General features: G+C 40.2%; 2 protein-coding genes across 7 annotated transcripts in view; both read right to left on the reverse strand.

Annotated features, from left to right (window-relative positions):
- Window positions 1-1,312: 1,312 nt before the first annotated feature.
- On the reverse strand, window positions 1,313-17,011 carry LOC135481889 (sushi, von Willebrand factor type A, EGF and pentraxin domain-containing protein 1-like). Of its 6 annotated transcripts, none has more exons than XM_064761657.1 (13): window positions 16,808-17,011; window positions 15,198-15,462; window positions 13,935-14,019; window positions 11,020-11,116; window positions 9,710-9,868; window positions 8,565-8,720; window positions 7,897-8,058; window positions 4,299-4,454; window positions 3,098-3,226; window positions 2,739-2,915; window positions 2,422-2,527; window positions 2,020-2,213; window positions 1,313-1,689 (listed from the first exon to the last, which is right to left on the reverse strand). In XM_064761657.1, exons 1-9 carry the CDS (start codon window positions 17,001-17,003, stop codon window positions 3,216-3,218), a joined length of 1,287 nt encoding a protein of 428 aa, XP_064617727.1. In that variant the 5' UTR covers window positions 17,004-17,011; the 3' UTR covers window positions 1,313-1,689; window positions 2,020-2,213; window positions 2,422-2,527; window positions 2,739-2,915; window positions 3,098-3,215. The 6 variants fall into 6 exon arrangements, with proteins under 6 accessions (XP_064617727.1, XP_064617724.1, XP_064617725.1 ...); XM_064761654.1 differs by having other exon boundaries at window positions 3,583-4,454; XM_064761655.1 differs by having other exon boundaries at window positions 1,313-1,612; window positions 3,098-4,454.
- Window positions 17,012-17,546: 535 nt separating this feature from the next.
- LOC135464119 (sushi, von Willebrand factor type A, EGF and pentraxin domain-containing protein 1-like) overlaps window positions 17,547-24,148 on the reverse strand; it is a 61,691-nt gene continuing 55,089 nt past the window's right edge. Inside the window, exons 42-49 of the mRNA XM_064741648.1 lie at window positions 21,816-21,952; window positions 21,431-21,550; window positions 21,039-21,176; window positions 20,427-20,592; window positions 19,773-20,018; window positions 18,932-19,232; window positions 18,108-18,239; window positions 17,547-17,642 (exon numbers count right to left, since the gene is read on the reverse strand). Coding sequence (XP_064597718.1) covers window positions 18,956-19,232; window positions 19,773-20,018; window positions 20,427-20,592; window positions 21,039-21,176; window positions 21,431-21,550; window positions 21,816-21,952 — 1,084 coding nt within the window. The 3' untranslated portion in view covers window positions 17,547-17,642; window positions 18,108-18,239; window positions 18,932-18,955. The remainder of the gene's footprint in view (window positions 17,643-18,107; window positions 18,240-18,931; window positions 19,233-19,772; window positions 20,019-20,426; window positions 20,593-21,038; window positions 21,177-21,430; window positions 21,551-21,815; window positions 21,953-24,148) is intronic.

Here is a 24,148-nt window from a genome sequence, read left to right on the forward strand (position 1 = left end):
ACAGCGGTACCTTCTGGTGAAAGTTGAATTCTGGTTGTATCTCATAGCGAGAACAGTGGACTGATTATACGTTCTGGTGAGAGTAGAAATCTGACTATCTCATGACGAGGACAGCTGTCTGATTATACCTTTTAGTGAGAGTGGAAATGTGGATGTATCTCATGGCGATTATAGCGATCTGATTATACCTTCTGTGAGAGTACCAATCTGGTTGTATCTTATAGTGAGGACAGTAGTCTGATTATACCTTCTGGTGAGAGTAGAAATGTGGATGTATTGGCGATAAAAGCGATCTGATTATACCTTCTGTGAGAGTAGAAATGTGGATGTATTGGCGATAATAGCGATCTGATTATACCTTCTGTGAGAGTAGAAATGTGGATGTATTGGCGATAATAGCGATCTGATTATACCTTCTGTGAGAGTAGAAATCTGGTTGTAACTCATGGCGAGAACAGTGGTCTGGGTTTGCATTTTGATCACAGTAGGAATCTGGTTGAATCTCATATTGAAAACAGTGGACTGATACCTTCTGGTGAAAGCACCAATCTGGCTCTGTTTCATGGTGAGAACAGTGCTCTGATTATACCTTCTGGTGAGAGCACCAATCTGGCTCTATTTCATGGTGAGAACAGTGCTCTGATTATACCTTCTGTTGAACTATATCTGGCTATATCTCATGGCGAGAATAGCGATACGACGTCGTTAATTTTCTGGTGAGAGTAGAAATCTGGCAGTATCTCATGGCGAGGACAGAGGTCTGATTATACCTTCTGGTGAGAGCACCAATCTGGCTCTATTTCATGGTGAGAACAGTGCTCTGATTATACCTTCTGGTGAGAGCACCAATCTGGCTCTATTTCATGGTGAGAACATTGCTCTGATTATACCTTCTGTTGAACTATATCTGGCTATATCTCATGGCGAGAATAGCGATATGAAGTCGTTAATTTTCTGGTGAGAGTAGAAATCTGGCAGTATCTCATGGCGAGGACAACGGTCTGATTATACCTTCTGGTGAGAGTACCAATCTGGCTGTATCTCATGGGGAGGACAGCGGTCTGATTATACCCTCTCGTGAGAGTACCAATCTGGCTGTATCTCGTGAGGACAGCGGTTTGATTATACCTTCTGGTGAGAGTACCAATCTGGTTGTCAGTCATCGCAGGAATACCTGTCTGAAGTCTGATTATACCTTCTGATGACAGCAGAAATCTCATGATGTGATTAGGTAATTGTGTAAGGCATAACACCAATGAAATAAATATACAAAATTAACAATCCGACATTTATATCCGACAGAGGAAAGGAATGAAGAACAAGAGCTTGATGTGTTTATTGGAGTATACCCAATGTTACTTGTACATTGCAGTTTGCCCAACTATCCACAGAAGAGTTTGGTGATGTCGGCTGTCTCTTGCTTTGATGCATCCACCAGCTTGTACTTCTCATCCTTGGCGTCAATGAATTCAGTCAAGGGTACATCTCGTTTGTTGAAATTCTTCCAGTGGCCAGGAGCATAGATCGTTTCCTTCGCCTTTGCATCCATGTACGCCTTCACTCCCTTGGTTTTCAAGAGTAGGGAGGGTTTTTGAGACGCAGGTCTATTCTCCTGAAGACATTTAAAAATTTCTTTTGTAGCAAAATCAACAGCAGATTTTGAGCCATATACGGAGATCTTGCCCCCATCTGGAAATCAAACACCACGTCCATGAAAATATCGAAAAATATGTGTATCTGCATACACCCCAAAAACAAAAACACTCAAAATCAACACATTATAATATATAAATAATCAACCATACAGATAATATCCTCAAACAAATTCAGTTGCAAACATTAACTTCTCATCATCTTGAAAATATCCAGTTAAATGCAATGTGGTCAACAACAAGTCTAACTTGGCCTTCATGTACGACGAGTGCATTCAACCTCTACCTTTCCATAAATTAAGCCTATAGAGATGATTGGTCGTCGACACAAATGAGGAAAAACGTACAGGTCTTCTATATCACTTACCCAGGCGGATGCTCATTTGACCGGACAAAGATGTGATCAGCCCCTTCAGGACTTTAGGGGGATTCTGCAGGCTGGGGTCACGAATCTCATCCACACAATAAGCATCTTTACATGTCCTCGGATCAGTTTCTTTACCTCTTTAACATGCTTTTTTGTCGTTGTCACAGAAATTCTGACTGAATTCTGACAAAATTCTGCTTGACAGAAAGTAAAGACATGACAGGCTACAACTGTGACAAGCAATATGACTTCGACGAATCGTAAAAATACATACTTTTCTTTTATTTGACTATGGCCATGCATGATTCACCATTCTGAAGCTTAAGTCTTGACTTTTTTCCTTAGCTGGTAGCGATGGGTTTTTCTTGGAAACAAGTGAAACAAACAGGAAAACCAACCTACCCTTAGACTTTGTTGCTGGAGTCACAGAGCTCACTGAACAATCATCTATGAAGGCTTCTTTGAATAATTCAAACAGTTCCTTGTCATATACCATCAAATATATCTCCTAGATAACACCACAAACAGACACTATTTGGTAAAGAATGTAACAGGAAAACTAATGCATATATATGGCACTATAAAAACTTGAATACGAAATTATATCTACTGTGAATATATAATGACCTTGGATGAGACAGAGAAATGTTCCATTAACGACATTACTTTGAAAAGTTTCAAATGTGAAACATAAGTTATACCAGAAGCTTGCTGCATACCTTTAATTTTAAATTTTGGGTATTCTGACTGAAGTGGCAAAGGGATGACTTAAAAGCTTGGATGAGGATGTCCGTTGGGTAGCCAAGTCCACCAGCGCCGATCGAAGGCAAACCAATAGATCGACTGTGGTGCTTGTTGGCCTTCGTTAAACACTTAGACAAAATGTCCATCACAGCCTAAGAACAATAAAGAAAAAAGTCAAACATTAAGCTGGTTAATATAGTAAATGTATGCTCCACCCTTTTAACAACGTTGGTATTCTGCCTCAGGATTAAAGCTGATATATTGTGAAGAAACCCTGTAAATCGGTGATCCGATGTTACTTTTCAAGATTTCTGCTAATAGGTAATGCACCCACCTTTGCGCCGTATCTGGGATTCCAGCGGGGGCATACTGCATGGTAAACATATTCACATCGCAAATCCCCACGTGTCCGGGTTATCAAGACTTCGCCAAAATCAGCTGGGGTGTGATTTCTAGACAGTGCCTGCAACCAAATAGGTCAAAATCATGATAACGCAAATTCATTTTCGTGCCTCTGGTACAATAACGATCTACAGTAAGTGAAAACATGTTCATGTATGTGGTAACTATATATAGTAGTGACATGTACATGTCCAGTGATACTGGATGCCCACCTTTTGGGGTTTTTGCATAATTTTCTTTCAACTAAAAGAAAACAAGTACAAGTAATGGTACCATAAGGTTACAGTAGTACTTTGGCTTTCAAGTCAATCATCGGCAAAATTATAACATAATAATAATGTTATATGTACAAGTAAATAAAACAATTTTATGCTGACGCAAAGCAGAGTACATGTATTTAATTTGTATGGAACTTACCTTTTATTGTAGTAGAGCCTGCATATCTACGTGTTGATGCAATGGTCACTGGTACACTGCTTCCTGTTCAACCGTTTTCCGCGCAGTTGACCGCATCACGGCACGCGCGAGAAAAGGTGCACTTGGTCATGCATGTGAGGAGGATCTAGATGATCTTACCGTTTAGTTGAACTTAGCTGAATAATATTTATGTTTATTTCTTTTTTTAACCCCCTATATTGTTTATGTGAAAGGGAAATTTTCAGAATGATAAATTCCATTCCAAAGTTCCATTTAAATCACTTGTTTTCATTAAAAAGGGGTATTTGAAATAAAACATATTACTTGTGATCCGAAATAATGAATCAGTACTCACAGCACTCCCCTGACCCTAAAGCATCGAAGCCTGGCCATGACCTTGACCAGCAAAGACTTTGTACAACCCAACTCCCTAATTTCTTAATGCAGAAATGCTTTGAAAAAAGAAAGCATCTTCGCTGTCACCACACGTCAGGGTGAAATCGTGCCAGAGTGTAGATGAAAATAAGCAGACTATGACACAAGCGAAGACGTTAAAGTTCTGTGAGTGATGAAATCTGTAGTCATCATGAAAGCAATCTTAAAGTGAACATGCTCAGGTTACCGCAAACCCGGGACCAAAGTGCCCTAGTGATTGACAATGGAAATACAACCGAAGTGTTGACAAAATCTGTAGCAGAAGCAACACCTATACTCACTTTCACAGTCGGACAGGCTTATGGAGCCTGCTGAGCGAGTGCTGTTATTTCCAGGGCATGGCAGACAAATATCTTGGTAAGGCATAGACTGGTATGTTCCTTGTGGGCAAATCACACAGTCACTGCCACTGGCACGGTAACCAGCTGCACAGTCCACTGGAGAATAAACAAAAAACATACAACTCTGTCCATGATGCTTAAACTCAGCACTAACTCTGCTATAGAGATCAACAATGATCATGCATTTACTACTTCCCTGGCAAACGAAATTTTCATCTTTCTCTCAAATCTATAATCTCTACTGATTACTGGAATGTGAAGAAATTAATACATACGCAATACAACATTTCTATTTGAATTTTGATGGAATTTGATTTGTTATCATTTGTATTATTTATACCTCACTTACAATGAAGTACCTCATCACAACACAGTACATATTCACAGGAATGCCACAGTGCAGTAGTTGATCCTCAATGCTGTACACACTCCACAGTGCAGTACATACTGACATACATACCCACAGGGCAGTACCTCACCCAGCACAATACATACCCACAGTGTAGTACCTCATCTGGTACAGTACATACCCACAGTGCAGTACCTCACCCAGTACAGTACATACCCAAAGTGCAGTACCTCATCACAATGCAGTACATATTCACAGGAATACCCACTGTGTTATACATACCCACTGTGTTATACATACCCACAGTGCAGTACATACTAAACATACATACCGACAGGGCAGTACCTCACCCAGCACAATACATACCCACAGTGCAGTAAATCATCCAGCCCAATATATACCCACAGTGCAGTACCTCACCCAGTACAGTACATACCCACAGTGCAGTACCTCATCTGGTATAGTACACACCCACAGTGCAGTACTTCACCCAGTACAGTACATACCCACAGTGCAGTAAATCACCCAGCCCAATATATACCCACAGGGCAGTACCTCACTCAGCACAATACATACCCACAGTGCAGTACCTCACCCAGTACAGTATATACCCAAAGTGCAGTACCTCACCCAGTACAGTACATACCCAAAGTGCAGTACCTCATCACAATGCAGTACATATTCACAGGAATACCCACTGTGTTATACATACCCACAGTGCAGTACATACTAACATACATACCGACAGGGCAGTACCTCACCCAGCACAATACATACCCACAGTGCAGTAAATCAACCAACCCAATATATACCCACAGTGCAGTACCTCACCCAGTACAGTACATACCCACAGTGCAGTACCTCATCTGGTATAGTACACACCCACAGTGCAGTACCTCACCCAACACAATACATACCCACAGTGCAGTAAACCACCCAGCCCAATATATACCCACAGGGTAGTACCTCACTCAGCACAATACATACCCACAGTGCAGTAAATCACCTAGCCCAATACATACCCACAGTGCAGTACCTCATCACAATGCAGTACATATTCACAGGAATACCCACTGTGTTATAAATACCCACAGTGCAGTACATACTAACATACACACCCACAGGGCAGTACCTCACCTAGCACAATACATACCCACAGTGCAGTAAATCACCCAGCCCAATACATACCCACAGTGCAGTACCTCACCCAGTACAGTACATACTCACAGTGCAGTACCTCACACAGTACAGTGCATACCCACAGTGTAGTACCTTGTCACAATGCAGTACATATTCACAGGAATACCCACAGTGCAGTAGTTGTCCCACAGGTTTGTACATACCCACAGTGCAGTACATACCCAAAGTGCAATACTTCACCCAGAGCAGTACCTCACCCAGCACAATACATACCTACAGTGCAGTACCTCATCCAGCACAGTACATACCCACAGTGTAGTACTTCACCCAGCACAATACATACCCACAGTGCAGTACATCAGCCAGTACAGTACATACCTGCAGTGAAGTGCAGTACATCACCCAGTACAGCACATACCCACAGTGCAGTACATATCCACAGTGCAGTACTTCATCCAGTGAATTACATACCCATAGTGCAGTACCTCACCCAGTACAATGCATACCCACAGTGCAGTATTTCTTCCAGTACAGTACATACCCACAGTGTGGTACATCACCCAGTGCACCACATACCCACAGTGCAGTACCTCACCATGCTGTACATACCCACAGTGCTGTACATACCCACAGTGCAGTACCTCACACAGTGCTGTACATACCCGCAATGCAGTACATCACCCACAGTGTTGCACACCCACAGTACACCACATACTACTGTTCGCATGCCTGAGAGCCCCAAAAATTCAAGGACTTTCAAGTTCTTTCAAGTACTTAAAAATCCAAATTCAAGTACCTCAAACGACAGTAACAATCTCACCTTTCGCATATAAACTGTGACAACAGGCGCAGCTTGAATACTTTTTTAGGTCATTTTGTAAGCGTGGTACAACCATGCCGTGGCGTTCAACTGGTACCCAGCCTTGTGTTGGTGCCATAACCTTCAGTCACTGCAGACATCACTGATAATCAGACAACCCATCATTGATTCTTATAAATTTTCCACTGTCCATCAGAATAAAAAGCACAGCTTAATATATTTCCGCACAACACAGCATGACTGTTCAGGGCGCACTTGCCCATACTGGAGACATCTATACATCTATACAGAGACACAATTGGCAGTATGCCCGATTGACACTGCTGGCGTGGCGCACTAGCCAGTCCTTAAAATCTGGGAACTGCAGCCATTCGTCGCTAAAACGACAGTTGCCTGGCATCTCTAATGCCTTTTTTCACTCACCAAATCACTCTCAATGACTACAGCCTAAGTTCTTACCACCATACCAAAAAATGGCGATCTTAGCACCCTCTGGCGGAAAAAAGGAAGTCTGTAGTGGTGTAAAACTATCATCGCGTAAATACCACTGGCGGTCGCTTTGGGTGCATGCCCGTTACCAGTTGATTCATAGATTCTTACCACCGAATAACTTTCTTCATGTCACACAAACAAAATCAAGTACTTTCAAGGACCTCCACATAAAAATGGTCAAATTCAAGCACTTTCCAGTCCTTGAATTACCAAAATAAAATAAGTAGTTTCAAGGTTTTCAAGGACCCATGCGAACCTTGACATACCCACAGGGCAGTACTTCACCCAGTAGAGTACACACCCACGTTGGAGTACATCACTCATAGTGCAGTACACACCCACGCACATACCCACACTGTAGTACATACCCACAGTCTAGTACATGACCCACAGTCTAGTACATGACCCACAGTGCAATACATACCCTCATTGTAGTACGCCACCCACAGTGCATAACACACCAACGCACATACCCACATCGTAATATTTATTTATTTGATTGGTGTTTTACGCCGTAGTCAAGAGTATTTCATTTATACAATAGCGTCAAGCATGATGGTGGGAGGAAACTGGGCAGAGCCCAGCAGGAACCCACAACCATCAGCAGGTTGCTGACAGGCCATCCCGCGTACCATCGGAAAGGAAGCCAGCCACCCGGTGTAGTAAATTACCGACAGTACAGTACACACCCACGCACATACCCACAGTGTAGTACATACCCACGGTGCAGTACATACCCACAGTGCAGTTCTCCAGTGCTGCTGACTGTTTGGTAGGTGTCACCCACCCTACTGGGCAGCTCACACAGTTAGAATCGGCATCCTGAGGGCGGTAGAACCCAATGTCACACGGTTCGCAGTCACCTGTTTGTACCAGTTCAAACCCAGCATCGCACTTATCTACAACAATGAAATAGTGAGTCGAGTAAAGTATCAACTGATTGTCACCTTACCAAGTTTATCAAACTAAGTAACACATGTTTAATTACATGTATGTAATTAATGATGCTACATTTGTCATACATATCGTTCTATGCATGCTTTCTTTGTTGCCGAGGAAAATACACCAGGTGCGATTTGCGACTGCTTCATAAAACAGGCACCAGTAGACTACAGATGACAGGACAGGTTTTCACAGAAATTACTCTTTCGACAATGATGACAAAATTTCGCAACGACTGCAAAAGCTATACTGCTTAACTTGTACATAACTGCTTTAATTTACAACACCTACATGAACATGGGAACAATCCTCAATACCTTTAAATTCATCTATTTATTTAATTGATGCTTTACATCATACTCAAGAATATTTCACTTGTACAATGGCAGTCAGTATTGCGGTGAGAGAAAACTGAGCAGAGCCCGGCGGAAACTTTAACTCATTTTAATAATAGATAACTCACTAAAGCAATCTTCTTGAGCATCAGAGCCCTCTGTTAAGGTGGTTTGTGCCACCCCACAGGGCAGGCAGACAAACTGGCCAGGGGTGGGCTGGTAAAACCCTACCTCACAGGGCACACAGCCACTGTCCTTGTAGTAATGACCTACACCACAAGATTCTGGAACAAGATAAACATACCTTCTTTAAACTAGTAATGTTACTAACGTTTTTATTTCAAACCTAATATTTTAATATATTTTAATATTTAAAGAGGGTAACTTTCAAATTCATTGATATTCTCTTCTACACATTAGTGGAATAAGAATCAATAGTTTGCATAATTGCAATTATAATCACAGTCACTGACAGCACATCTGCATTAATATCAGACAAGATAATAATGAACAGATGAGATAATCAAAACCATATGTTAAACCATTTCTTTTTGATAATAAGAATGTAATGACTGTAATATTCGTCAGTAATATTTGTCAGTAATATTTCAGCCACATTGTGGTGACTAGCTGAAGTACTGTATTAAATAGCAGAAAAAGGTTTTCCTTGATTTGTGTACAAATCCAGGGGAATGTTCATACCTACTGATATCCATGCCCAGAATACTGTCTGATTGTGCGTTCAAGAAAATGAAAACTCTCAGATTATGTCTAATATTTTTTAAATTTTTAAGGTTTCTGTTATTCAGGCACTACTTTTTGAAATACAACCTTTAATTATTTACCTTAATTAACACTGATTCCAATGTGCAAAATGCTAAGTTGTGAACAGTGTAATTTATGGTAATTAACATATACATAGGGCATCAACAATTGAGCCCCTTACATTATGTACTTTACACGTACTCGTATGTATGTAAAACCGGATCTCAATACACACAGTTCTGCACAAGATACAACCTTAACAATTCCTGTAACACAGCCTTAGCATACTGCTAGGGGCGGCTGGACACCGCCCCTAGCAGTATGCAGACTGTTGGCAGACCTGGAGAGGAGGCCAGCATGAGATGGACTTCAACTCACAGTGATGGCATTGGTAAAAGGCTCTCGGGTCATTGTAATAATATATTATAAAAGTCATTTTTAGGATAGGATGTCTCATAATTAACATGTACATGCGGGAAGGTCGGTGAATTGAAGTATTATCTCTGACCTTTACAATTTGCTTGTGATGGGGAGCCTGGGGTCATGGTTGTAAACCCAGTCCCACAGCTCACGCAAGCTGCTTGTTCATCATCCTTATATTCACCGACAGGACACGCCTCACATAACTGAGTCAGTGCACTGTGCTCGTAGCCCCGCCCACATAAAACTGAAAGACAAGGGATGACAAAGAAGACTGAAAATGGGTACAAAACCCATAATACATATTATTATAAAGCTATAAAAGTGGTCCAATGAAATCAGTCGGATCATATCACATGACCGCCCTGTACTTGGAGTGATACTGGATCCCAGAGAGCCATATTTTTCTTACACTGTATAATAGCAAAGGCAGGTTACTTCATACACTAAAAGTATTGGGCAAGGGTCGCAGCTGTGTTTATCATTTGCTCTCCGCATTTCTGTAATCATTGACCAGGAAATGTGGACGGGGGAATACATTTCATTATTTGCTAATTTCCAAATTCTGCAAAATACGAAAGTGAAGATCAAAAGCCACTAAGGAATATACAAGCGTTGGATACAGAGTGCATTACCAACCGAGAACAGGAAGATCGAAAGACCTTCCTATAGACGGGCTGAATCTGTATGCATATCTTCAAGCGTTCTTTTTGTGAGAGGTTTAAGTTCTCAGACACAATCAACTATATAATAAATATGTTATTGTGAAACGCTTTGTACATTATGAAGTGATATTGTACTTGTCAACACAACATGGACTACATGTACAATACCATTTCATAATGTACAAAACACTTCACAATAACCTGATATTATTGCACCTCATAGAATGGTTCTTGGTTTCCATTGGTCAATACGTCACACAACATTCACAAGGCCATTGCCAACGATCTCATGCTAATATCCACTCACATTCACAAGGCAATAGCCAAAGATCTCACGCTAATATCCAATGACCACATGAATTTAGTCTATTGCAGTAATCTGCCTTTGTGTACTCTCTGAAGAGACAAGAAAAAGACTCGCTTCGCTATCGACATGCAAATTCAGCAATTTAAATTACCAAATAAGAATTTATTTTTGGTAATAATAGAGCATATGGTGCATGTTCTGGGAAGGGATATTATGAATTATCTGCTTTCGACACTGCATAAACATCACGTCTCCCAAGCTTACAATTCGTGATATCCCATCCAGTCTGGAAATTTTACCTTGAATCTGCAATATTTTTTACAACAGAAACACACCAAAACATGTGTATCGCTATCCATTTTAAACAGTACATATAACATTAATCCAGAGCAAAAACTATACAAACAAAAGCTATGAGCTTCTTACCACAAACCCCATCAACGAGGCCTTCCCCTTGTGGGCACTGAGGGGTAACATCAACATCATAAGTGTCCTCATTCAGATAAATGCCTGACAGAGCGTCCTACATAACATGAGCAGATACTAGCATGACAAGCTGACAAATACATGTACAAGGAAAGATTCAAGGGGAATTTTGTAATACTGTAAATCACGTAGAGTTTAGCCGATGTTTTAAAAAAGTGTATCCCATGATTCCTTGTGCCTAGTTGTGATTCTTGGTAACTGGACACAGCTGAGGGTCAGTGGGGTCTGCGCAGTATGTTCACAGGATTGTACATACCTGTGACAAGACCAATAAACACACTCACAAAACATACAGCTGTTGTACAAAATGCTGCAGAGGGCAATGAAATGTTAGCAAAAGTATCATCTCTACACATTATCACCGAGCCACTATCCATAAATCGCTGTTTGGAGAGCTAGCCGGGAAGTGGCTCAATGATCACAAAAGTAAGTCCAGAAGACAGTGTTGTAATGTAACAACAACTATGTAGAATTTGATAGCAGTAGGAACACCCAATACAACCGATTAAATGACAACCAAAACACACTCTGGATTTACCGTGTAGGAGTACAGAAACCTACTAATGTGACAATAACTTCCTATCTGCCATACCAAGTTAAGGTAAGGCCTTTTATACTAAATCAAACTGTTAACTCGAACCTGTTATCTCACTCACTTGACAAGTACCTGACACGCTCTGGCTTGCTAGACAGGCAGGTGAAAAGGAGTTATGAGATTAGTTATCAAAATGTCTGCTGACGCAAACTGTGGGATTATTGAAGAATAGGTCTACTAGTCCAAGCCAAGCCAGGTGGATGGCCTGGCTCATCGGCAGATTCATCAACACCTTTCAGTGGGCTGGCACCCAATTACCAGATTATTGCAAGGGACATAGTAAATACAGCGTTGACATTCATTCCACCTTGGTGACAATATCTTCAACCAGAATGCAAGTTTCATGTATAGTTTGCGAGACTATGTCTTGCCCAATAGAACTATAACCTATTGAGTATTCAGATATAAATGGCTGAGTTGTATTGATGTCATGGCTAATCCCAGCCTTTCGCACAGCTCTGGGCACAGTGCTTGACGTTTCAACATATATCCAGTTTAAGGAACCCGTCAATCACACCAGCCACCCAATCTGACTGCCTGATGTTTTGTCAACTGTTTACACGTGTTGCATAAACAACTGAAATACACGACTACTTGGCTTTACTGAAATGGTTTAGTAGCAAAGTCCATAGTGGTCTCCCCAAACTTCCGGTGTATGCATATGACAGGGCATGGGGCTCGATGTAAATTAATGGACCTCCGTCTGCTAGTCTAGATTCGGTGGGAAACTTTACATTTGTGACTATCTCAAGGGAAGAGTCAGTGAAAATAAATGCATCTAATTGGTCAGTGTTGAAATCAGTAGGCTGTCAGTTAACTGTAGACATTTATGTGCATTTGACTCAGTCCAGTGCATGGCAATCAGCTGACACAACAATGTGAGAATGTGAGGTTACAACATGTGGTAAATCTAGTTTCAGAAACTTTGCCAAATTCAGTTTTATGTGATGAACTGAAGGTACGCAATTTGATAAGGCGGGAAAATAGAATTGGTCTGAAATGGGAGGAGAGTTCCATTGTAACGAAATAATGTGTGTGAGACACGGCAAACTCGACTGTTATTTTATGAGAGTTTGATTACTGATACTTACCAATCAGACCTATATTGCTGAAATATGCCGATTTGTTAAATTTATTTATGAGGTTGTGAATGGACAAAACCGTTCCCGGGATAATACTTTCAATGGGCGATCCAAACATAACCTGAACAATTAAGCATTCACCCATTTAATTGAGGCCAACAAGTGTAACCTGCAAATTTAGCCTGTCAATCTGACAAGTAATACGTCTAGTAGCCTGTTTAGTCTTGCTATTTTTGGAATATACAGATTTTTGCAATAGTTGCTTAATACTTTACTCTATACCTCAATGTCAAGTACCGTAGCTGACCCCAGTGCAGTGTGGATTAGCAACCTAAGCTTTCATGAAGTTTTAAAGTGTGGGGGGGGGGGGTGAGGAGTTGGACCAATATCTCAAATGTCATGCTGCACTAACTCAAACTGTGTGGAAGTAACCACCGTGGGAAAGTTTAGATCATTTTTCGCAAGTTATTTCACAGGTCAAAAAAAAAATTGTTTTTCTACAAACCGATGGACACAACCTTGAGAACAAATCAATGGCTTGTTATGCTACCAATGTTTCAATGAGGGTCTAGATGGACTTATGTGTGTATAATCAACAGTCCATGCCTGAGAAGTTTAGCCCATGTGGTGAGGGCCAGCAGCCAGGTCATCACTGGGGATTACTGCACAGCTGGGGGCTGATCACTCTCCCTTGCCATCTCCTCCGGCAACTCAAATCAGCTTAACTTTACGGCCAGAAATTTTCGGCTAAACTCTACGTGATTTACAGCAGTTCAACAAGAGTCATATTCTTCAACCTTTTTGCATGTTTGTAAGGTGTTTATTCAAGGGTTTTCTGAAGGCATTACTCTGCACTGACTGATAAAGTTATGTTTTTGTGAAGCCTTGAAACTTGCCAATACAACCAATGTAGTTTTGTCTCCAAAATCCAATTAAAAGTGTGCATGAATTCCACTGAAAATTGCTCTTTCATATGCCTAAAGGTTGAGGAGTTAGGTTACTATTCAAAATCTTGGAGACTATTCATCTTTTACACTCTTGTGAATACAATTTCTTCACATCTGAGAAACATTTATGTGACACTTTATAACTTAACCAAAATTAGGAACCTAGGTTCATTATACAACAGGGGACTACACGGATTTGCCATTACTCGGGATATCAGGCACACAACTCACCTTAAAGTCAAAACCATCCTCTGTGATGTCTTCCTGGATAACTGCTCCAGGTGAAATAGCTTCACTATTGTTTACAACAAGTGATCTGCAGTAGAAGCAAACATTGCATGGTTTGACAAAGGACAACTTTAAGAAAAAGGATGAATGTATGATCTTCTGTGTCTTTGATAGGCATTACTAACACAACTAACATAAAAGTTAGTGACTTACTTCAATTATAACACAGAGATTTGGCTCAGCCCAACACCTGACAGTAGCATAATGAATAACTCTTTAACCTGTGTACAGTTGTACACTGCTAGTACATACAGTCATTAGTGAACATCATACAGAAACAACTTTGTCAGTCACTTACATTGTTTGTCAGACACTTTTGCAGTTTGTCAGTCACTTACGCAGTTTGTCAGTCACTTAGGCCTTTGCCCAACTATCCTTACTACAGTGCATAATCATTATCAGAATAGAAGTTGCTGATTGATAGCTTTATGTGCTATAGTGTGAAAGCAATCAGTCAAGGCCTTAAGTTACTGTCTTTGCAAAGTTTAATAGCCAGGAAACATATTGGTTGCTGGGACCATATTGTCTTACATGCGACTGAAAACCAATCCCAGCTACCTCCTTGTTAAAGAGATGTTTCAGTTTGAATGTAATCATTAAAAGCATTTCCTAATTGTTGTTGAGATATTATTTTTCTGATGGAATGATGGAGGCTCAAATTCCCCCCTACCAATTCCTGTGATGGAATGATGGAGGCTCAAATTCCCCCCTACCAATTCCTGTGATGGAATGATGGAGGCTCAAATTCCCGCCTACCAATTCCTGCACCAAACACATGTAAATAATGTTAACCATTTCCATAATTATCCAGTACATCTAAGCACTGACTGTCTGATATGAGATACCCATACACTTGTATGTACTCCACTACAATCTTGAGGCATATATTTTTTTGTTCTTCATGTGCAATTAACCTCCCACGAAACTCACATCATGCCCATGGTGTGTGGTATCAATTACACATGTACATGTGCAGATACCACACTTCACTAAAGCAGCTCACTGATGCCTCAAAAGTCCATCTTTGATTCTTCTGTATGAAGGATTATGGCTCAAAGCTTGAATAGCAGTATTTCGGTGACATTTTTTTAAAGCTGAAAAGAAAACTCCCCTCTTCTTAAAAGCCATTCAGCCTTGTCTCAAACAGTTTTAAAAAGGTTTCAAAAATCCGAGTGAGTTTTGTGAAATCGATAACAAGCAACTTACTTGGCATATGGTATTTCTATGTTGAGGAGGAGATCACTAGTTGTGGCTCTCTTCCTGCGCCCTGATGTGATTGAACAGTTGGTAGAAACCTGAACATCAGAGCAATCTGATGACTGGCATAACTCACTGCCATAGGCTTGGTTCAGTATCTGCAGCCGTCCTACTATCCTAGATATGATCACCTCTCTAGCTTTTTCATCACAAACCAAATTAAACGTGTACTTCAGAGTTATCATAAGCTTCACACCCGCAGGGGACTTCACATCTGTTGAAACACACAAGAACATGTCAAATCAAGACATATTTTTCCAACAAAAGAGAAAGGGAAGAAAATAAAATACTGGCTCACAAAGACGTAAAATAAAACAAGCGTAACCCTGAAATATTGAAGTCAACATTTTGGCATTATATATTTTCGTGTAACTATGCAGCAATTACACATTGGTAAGACAAGCCAGATCAGATAAAAAATACTATGCAGAAATATAGAACACCAAAATGTTGACATCAATACTCTGTGTTTCTCTTACATTACTGAGTGAGTGAGTGAGTACTTGGGGTTTAACGTCGTACTCAACAATTTTTCAGTCATATGACGACGACTTGCGTTATTGAAGACAAAGGTGATCCGAGGTCAGAGTTTACACAGGTGATCTGAGGTCAGAGTTCACAAAGGTGATCTGGGATCAGAGTTCACAAAGGTGATCTGAGGTTAGAGTTCACAAAGGTGATCTGAGGTTGGAGTTGGCAAAGCTGACCTGAGGTGAGAGTTCACAAAGGTGATCTGAGGTCAAAGATCACGAAGATTACTGAGCTCATGTAGGACTTTCGACTCAGTGATCAGACTTACACATACTTACTTAGCATGCTGCCCATTTCTTAAGACCAAAACATTAATAACACTCGACTAAAAACAACAAAACTTGAGTACTAAAATAATGATCTCTTAAAGTGCTAGTACAGTGTCAAGACCTGACAAGGATTGTGACAGTCTGAATTGCTTTCTTACATTGTAAACAAATCGCAATGCATTAAAATTGCTGTTGTTAGTTTTGGGGGATAATACGGAAACAAAACTTTTCTGTGGTTTCCAAGTTTGTCTGGTGTGATGTCACGCAAGACACACTTGTATATCGACAAAAGATGCCTACTTTCAAACACGCATGACCTCATTCCAGCATGTAGTGCCTTACTCGACGTCACATCTGCCTGATTTATCGGCACATAAGGAATATTATCACGTCACATCAGCAAAATTTTATGGAAACTGCCGAAGATTTTGTTTTTTGAGGACTCTTCACTTATTGAGGATAAATAGTGTTATTCATTGTATATCTTTTTGAACAGTGGTGTTAGCTCTGTTCCATAGGGTATCTTTCGTATCACTTTAATATTTTCACCTGCTTTCTCTCGGGACTGAAGCAGGACTTTAATGATATATGGATGAAAATCCTGAAGCCCTAGGGTAAATGTAGTTATATTAATGTAGAACTACTTTTATCCTTTCTGGCTTTTCCTCTCCCGAACCGTTAAACTAAATTCTCACTTTTCTAAGAATAAAATCATCTGGCAAAGAAGCAAGAGACCGGGTCAGTGTTGTCATTACTTACCTCCACAGGAAGGGAATCTGTATGGTAAATACTTCTGGGGGGTCCTTGTGTCCAGATTTCCTGAGGGTCCACAGGTGTAGAAGTCTGGTGTGGGGCGGGTGAGCGTCAGATTGTTACTAGAGCACATCAGCTCAAAGTTAGTGTAACTTAGGTACATGTTCTTCTCGTAACTGCCACGGTCTGGGCCTAACGTCATGTTACACACAACATCTGAATGAAAAAGTGATTTGGGTCAAGTCAGATGGGATTGTAGAAGTCGAGACAAGATCATTTGTCACACTACAATGCCCCAATAAAGGACCGCAATATCCTTCCTTTGCATGTTCAGTGTGGTTCAACATATTTAGAGAAACAATAAGGAAGAGATTGTGACTCAATATCAAATTTAACTTCAGACAGTCATCCACCAAATCCACTGAATCTGTTCTCTAGGACTGTTGGCATGATCATAAAAATACCCTTGAGCCAAATTTGGCCGAGGTATATCCAAATTATCAGCTATCAAGTTCAACCAAACGTACATAAAAGAAGTTAGGCATGCTTAATTCCAGAACATTTCTCCAACAAATACATGCAGGTAACTAGAGGTAGGCCTACAGCTCAAACAGATATTGTTTTCATTTGCAAGATTTTGCTATAGAAATGAAATACAAACAGGGCAATTTCCTCAAAAAGCTAACATTTAATGATTAGCTAATTATCAACATACAGTATGCCTGTCATAAAATGGATTTCTTACTTTTGACAAAAACAATAAAAGAACAGATGGCTGTGGAATTCTCATCATTTTTAGCCTCGTAAATAACCAAGTGGCGACCCCACAAGAAACTCTCACCTAAAACAGAAATCTTTTCATAAGCTATAAAAGACTTTATAATAGAAAATGAACACCATGTCATTAATCAATAGTTGGTTACCATGCCAGTAAAATACAAGATCAGTAACTTTAAATAACAGAAAAACTGTTAAAATCACAACTGGATTGACTGAGTTTCTTCAGTTTATTATGAAAAATGTATACATAAAATTTATATTAGAACACATAGAAAAGCAATCAAGGACTATTTGGACACCACACAACACTGACATGCCTGGTGTCTGCTCTGATAATAGTGTCTGTACATCCTGGATCAGTATTCATAAGTAAAAACATCAAAATAATCACCAACAGAAGTATATACATATATATTCATTTTCAATTCACTAATTATAGAAGTAGTTTTCTTCAAAGCTGGTTTTATGTTCAAGAGTTATTTACAATCTAACGCCATCATATATGCCTGGAAAGAGAGGTCCTCACCCGTCCCGGCGCTCGATCTCAGGTGGATATTTTCTGTTGTGGGTGGGGGTTCCCAGTGTACTGTGGTCACTCTGTCCTCTGAGTACAACTCCACATTGGACGGGCACATTGGCATCTGGGGCATGCTCCTATCTGTTCAGGGAGGTCAGAGAACAGCAATATGAATAAAAAATAGTGATATGCAACCTCACTCCTCAATATTCCTACATGTGTATGACTTAATATAAACAGAGGTTAGAGTTCAGTTTACAGCATACATGTACACAAGTTTATGCTTCCAGTACATCAGAATGCATTCCCAAATGCTGACCCCTTTTTGGCAGATCAGAGATGTCTGTGGCTCAGGGTTACAATTTCACACCCAGGGTTTAAATCTCCATATACCCTCTCAACACTCGGATAATAATTTTGTCCCTGCAATAATTATCAAATAGAAAGTCAGTCTCACTTATATGTAAAGCTAAGAAAAATCACCCTAGATATGTCGACTGCACATTGGGCTGGTAAAATGGCTCCTACTCCCAAGCTGAATCCCACGTCTCTTGGAAATACTCAGTTACATGAACCTGTGCCTGGGAAATATACCTGTTCCTGAATGGCGGAGGTCAAATCTATACCTAGGGTACATAGCAATAAGCCAAAGTCCTTTTGTGCAAGATATATCTTTAAACCCTTGTCTTAGGGCTATTATTATCACTGAATTCCATTTGTGAGGTTAGATCCAACCACTGAACCCTTCGCTAGGGAGGTGCTCAGATGGGCCTAGATGAACCAAGAAAGTGCATAAAACATTAGGTTATGTATAAATTTCACCACAATCATACCTGAGTATGTGCGTATTGAGCATGTCAGACCAGTAAAGCCTTCTGGGACATATCTCGTCCTTGGGTGTAGCAGAGCTGCCCTGTACCTTGTTCACTCCCGGGAAGAGTGCAAAACTCTGCCCAGCGTAACACCACTCCGGCTAGAACTGCAGTGGTGTTCTCGGCTATCAGTGGAATCTCCGTGTCGAAGTCTAATGCCCTGTTGTACAGGTTCACCTGGCTAATGTACCCATTAAACCCTTGTCCATCCACTGGCTTCTCAAGGCAGGGATCATACTCATTCCCCAGGGTAATCCAAATGCTGGAGAACATAATAAATGGTAAATGTGTTGCAGTGTGCCCAGAAATTCAAAACAACCTCATTCATTTATAACTTATAAAAAAAAAGAAAATATAAATATCTAAATCCCTTTTTTCCCATGATTTTACACCATGCAAGCACAAACACAAGTACATAGCAGACACACGTAGGACAGGAATTAAACACACAAAATCATGCAAATCACCAAGAAAACTACTACATTTTATACAGTCTTCCAATAGACTTTAATGAGAGGATGAGGGCAAACATGTACCTGTACATAAAGTTTCTAGACTAATACTTTGCACCTTAAACCCTGCGATCCTAATCCAGCTGGCTCTGTGGCCAAGCTTGCTAGTGCAGCACAATGAGTTCAAGTCCAACAATCTGTAGACTGGGTTCCCTTGGATTTCCTACTGCCATAATATTGGCAATCATGATATAAGTGAAATAATCTTGAGTGCGATGTGACACATCAATCAAATAAATAAACAATAAAATCAAACTCCTCACTATGAAACAAACAGTCAATGTCCTTACGATTCATCCAGTGGACTAACATCCGTGGCAATGGATTTGGTGCCTACAGTTGACCCGTCTGTGGTAAAGCGGACATTGTAGGCACCCTGTTCGTAGTGACTGTCTATGGTCACATGATGCCAGCGTCCATCGTTCACCCTCAGGACGTTTGAATATCTGATGGGGAAGGGACTCACACTGGGGATAGAGAGCGTCAAGCCCTCAGTGCTGACCTGTACTAACTTTCCAGGGCACTTCATCCCTTTCCTAAAGTAAGATAATCATAAAGTTTTACAAATCAGTTATTTCCTTAACTTCACTTCATGAATTTGTGCAAGAATAAACTCGTAGTTCTATCATGAACATTATCAAGCATAATGACCAACATAACTACATTAACTACTGACTGATATCCTTCTGGAAAACAAGATGTATGTTCCTCAGAAAAATAGTTTTTAATCAGGATACGTGTACCAAATTTAAAAGCTTTGTTTAAAATAGTTCGTTGAAAAATTCTGTCCACTTGTAATACATACACACGCTCATGCATGTCTATAGAGACAGACAGGTACAGGTCTAGATACCCACAATATATGTTGTATTTGCAAGGGGGCATAAAAAGTGCACAGACACCACCACAATAACATCTGATCACACACATGCTGTAACACTTACATGACTTTAAATGCCATGAAAAAAGTTCCTGTGGAATCCGCTTCTTGAAACCTGACCCAAAAGGAGAATGTAAATGATGCCAAATCTAGGGCTATTGGGTAAGGTAGAGATGCTTGGCCGGTCTTGGTTGAGGAGTAGAAATACAGGTCATAATCCACATCAATAGCTGTAAAGGCAAATAGCGAATGCATGAAGACACAAGCTGAAGACACCAGTCAAGCAGTGTAACCCATGGCTCTCCTACCCCTTATGATGTGCACCAAGTAAGGTATTAGGCCTTGTCAAGGTGTGAAATCTAAGATACATGTAAATGTATGATCAGATTTTAGTTGCTATACCAGGTTGACACTCTAACCTCTCATCCCCTGCAGTGGTGTTCAACTTGTATGAGATAAATATTCCTCTGCTTCAATGTGAACCATATGTCATAGGTTTCTCCACGCTCTCAATTCTAGAAGTTTATCTTTTGACTATATGAGTGAACTTTGAGTGAATCTGTCACTACTACTTGTCAAATGATAAACGTAAAGACAGTTGGTTTGTTCCTATCATCATGATATACACACATCAGTATCTCTCTGCTATAAAGGCTGCTGAACATTAAACCCCTACCTTCTGAGCACGTGTCACCTGTCCACCCCACGGGACACCTGCAGAAAGCCGTGTTCACAGCGTCAACACAAAGCCCTCCAGGACAAGTCTTATGCAGGCAGTCATCCACATTGATGTCACACAGGGTTCCAGTGTAGCCTATCACAGAAATAACACAACTCTCATCAAGAATTTCCACCTTCTCATTGGTCAGGAATGTTTCTTTTCAAGGTCAACTACTAATAACCTACATAATCATGGATACGCATTGTTTCTTACCCTAGTGATTATGTTACCAAATCACACCGCAAAAGATCATGACCTATGGTGATTTCCATCAAATGTCACTTGTTCATTGCATCATCTTTTTCCCTATCATAATTTCTCACATCATTCATGTTACCTGTGCTCACCTGACATACATGAACAGGTAAGTGTTCCTGATGGAGATACCACAGGTGATCCTCCATTTTGGCAGCTGCCATCCCGAAACAGATCTGCCCGGCTCTCGCACCCATTACCTGTGTATGCCACTAAAAAAACAGTGTAACGTTAGTTGTATACTGCAAAGCAAGTGACGGTCCCAACATTAAACTTTTTAAATGTTTAGGTGTCTAATTAGATATATCTGAGTATAAATCTTATTTTCATTTTCCCTTCTTCAGCAAAATCTGCTTTGAATTTTTCTTCTTGTTCCAAACAAATCTATGTACAAATCTTTCAGTACAGTAAGTCTATACTAGAGCATTCAGCACAATTCAATCAACTGTAAATGGAATTCAGTAGTACTGTAAGTACCGCCTTGCCGTGGGCAGGAGCAGACAACTGTGTCATCATCATCAGAGCATTGACCACCATTCAGACAGGGCTGGACACTGGTGCATCCACCTGGGGGAAACTCACACTGTCCTCCGTATGTCTTATTGCCGCTACATCTGCAATCAATAGCAGCAAAGTCACAGGGAAGACATAACTCAACTTAGGAACTGTGTAATTTTCAGCCAGTTATTATTCAGTCAGTTGTTAGCAGATTCAACATGATATTTATTTATTTGATTGGTGTTTTACGCCATACTCAAGAATATTTCACTTATACGACGTCGGCCAGCATTATGGTGGGAGGAAACCGGGCAGAGCCCGGGGGAAACCCACAACCATCCGCAGGTTGCTGGCAGACCTTCCCACGTACGGCCGGAGAGGAAGCCAGCATGAGCTGGACTTGAACTCACAGCGACCATATTGGTGAGAGACTCCTGCGTCATTATGCTATGCTAGCGCACTAACCGACTGAGCCATGGAGGCCCCTAGATTCAATATGAAGTTACAGCACATTCATTGGCAAAGATGTGAGACAGTTTGGTGATTGGCTCATGTTGGCCAAAAAAAAAAAAAGATGACTTTAGTAAACTTTTCAGAATGAAGTCAAACCATATTTCCTCTAGCCACTTACATACTAAAAAAAATAGCTGTCAATCTGAGAGCTGAAAGTGGCTGTTGAAACTGCATTGCAAGAGTTCAAAACCAACTCCCATAGGAGAAAAATACAGTCTTTTCAGTATTAAGGCTTACATCCAAGTGAGACCTAACACTACTGGTGCATACTGGCTTACTGGACTAACTATTACAATGGTTGTTGATATAGTTAACTTATTTGCTTACTATAACATGTGTGATTTAATGAGTGGATATTGTGCAGGAGTTGTCACCCTTGGCTGTTCAGGACAAGCATGTTCAGCAAACCGCTGTGTGATGGTGGTGACATAAAATCTAAAGTGGTTACATCCTTCCCACAGTTACCCCTTCAAACATTTCAAGGGCCTTTTCTCTTTGCAGGGTCTTGCAAGTATCGTTTGAGTGAGCTATACCATTTATAGTGAATGCTGAACATTTTTTTATTATTAACATTATTTTTATTACAATACCCTTGATAAAGACTGCTTTAGAGAAATGCTTTTCTCCCAAAATCATACATGGCTGTGCAAAGTTCAGGGCTTTGCTTTGCTGTGGCTGTGTTAGCATGACTTTATAGTACAGAAGCCAAACCATCTGACCACAACATCTGGCATCATTGTACGTCATTTAACCATGATCCTTCACACAATTTGAATGGTTACACATATGGTATCTAATTCTTTTAATAACGTATTTCTTTTGCTGTTCAGTATATACATGTATAATTTAATTTTCCCAAATTTACGCTTGTAAGGCTGGATCTGATTGGTCAATATGTTTATGTGATGTGGCATGTGAAGTTGCTTAGTAACAGTAGAACTTTGATCACCAATTTCATTGGCCCAAAGAATCTCATTCATACAGTGTGTATTCTGGAGCCTGCGGCGTTCCCTTCCTCAAAACAATCGACTAACATTTATCATGGTTTGGAATGAAAGTAAAACTTCAGATGACATTCTTTTATTCCTTAAATTAAAATATAAGTATTCACTGCAACATTTTTTAGGTTCATTGGGGGTATAAATGAAAAAAAAAGCCTGTGCAAACCTTTGTATGAATCCCTGCTGCAGTTCAAACAAAGGTATGCACAGTGTTTTTTTCATTTATGACCCCAATAAACCAAAGAAATCTTTAAATATTTACATAAGATCATGACAATGTTTGTCTTATTTTTGTATATAATATAAAAGTTGCTGTATATGTAAGGGATGTTGTAACTTTTAGGTTATATTATATTTGTGACAGTAGTCCGTGACGTTGACCTTAGTTAGGTCCAGCGTTTTGAAAGTTGTAAATTTTTCTTTTTTTAGTTCTTCACTTGAAGGAAGTCTATGTTCATTTGACTAATGGAAGATAGTGAACTTTTTAACAAACCTCTTTTTGTCTATACTGTCTATAAGATAATTTGGTTGATATGTACCCAGGATTCAATTGCTCAGTGTCCGCCATTTTCCATCAGCCTGACAAGGCAAGATCACATGACAAATTATATAAGTGTCAATTATTCACACAAAGATTAACAGGTATGTAAGTTTGAATCATGTCATAAGTTTTCACCAAGCTTGGTGGCATGAACAATGATAGTTTTAGCTTGTGTAATCTGAGCAGTTATGTAATGTTTACATGTACTCTAACAGCTGATCGATTGTGCAGGAATGCACATGGCTGCGGCTTGGCTG

Source organism: Liolophura sinensis, chromosome 1 (assembly GCF_032854445.1).
Source record: "Liolophura sinensis isolate JHLJ2023 chromosome 1, CUHK_Ljap_v2, whole genome shotgun sequence".
NCBI lineage: Eukaryota > Metazoa > Mollusca > Polyplacophora > Chitonida > Chitonidae > Liolophura > Liolophura sinensis.

Bases quoted from the DNA above. Each gene is read 5' to 3' on its own strand.
- LOC135481889 (XM_064761654.1), bottom strand. From the start codon at position 17,003: ATGACGTTAGGCCCAGACCGTGGCAGTTACGAGAAGAACATGTACCTA. The intron at 15,463-16,807 runs GTAAGTAATGAC...GTGTTTCAACAG, and splicing joins CAGATTCCCTTCCTGTGGAG to ATGTGAAGTCCCCTGCGGGT. The intron at 4,455-7,896 runs GTATGTACTGCA...TTTATTCTCCAG, and splicing joins ACTGGAGAACTGCACTGTGG to TGGACTGTGCAGCTGGTTAC.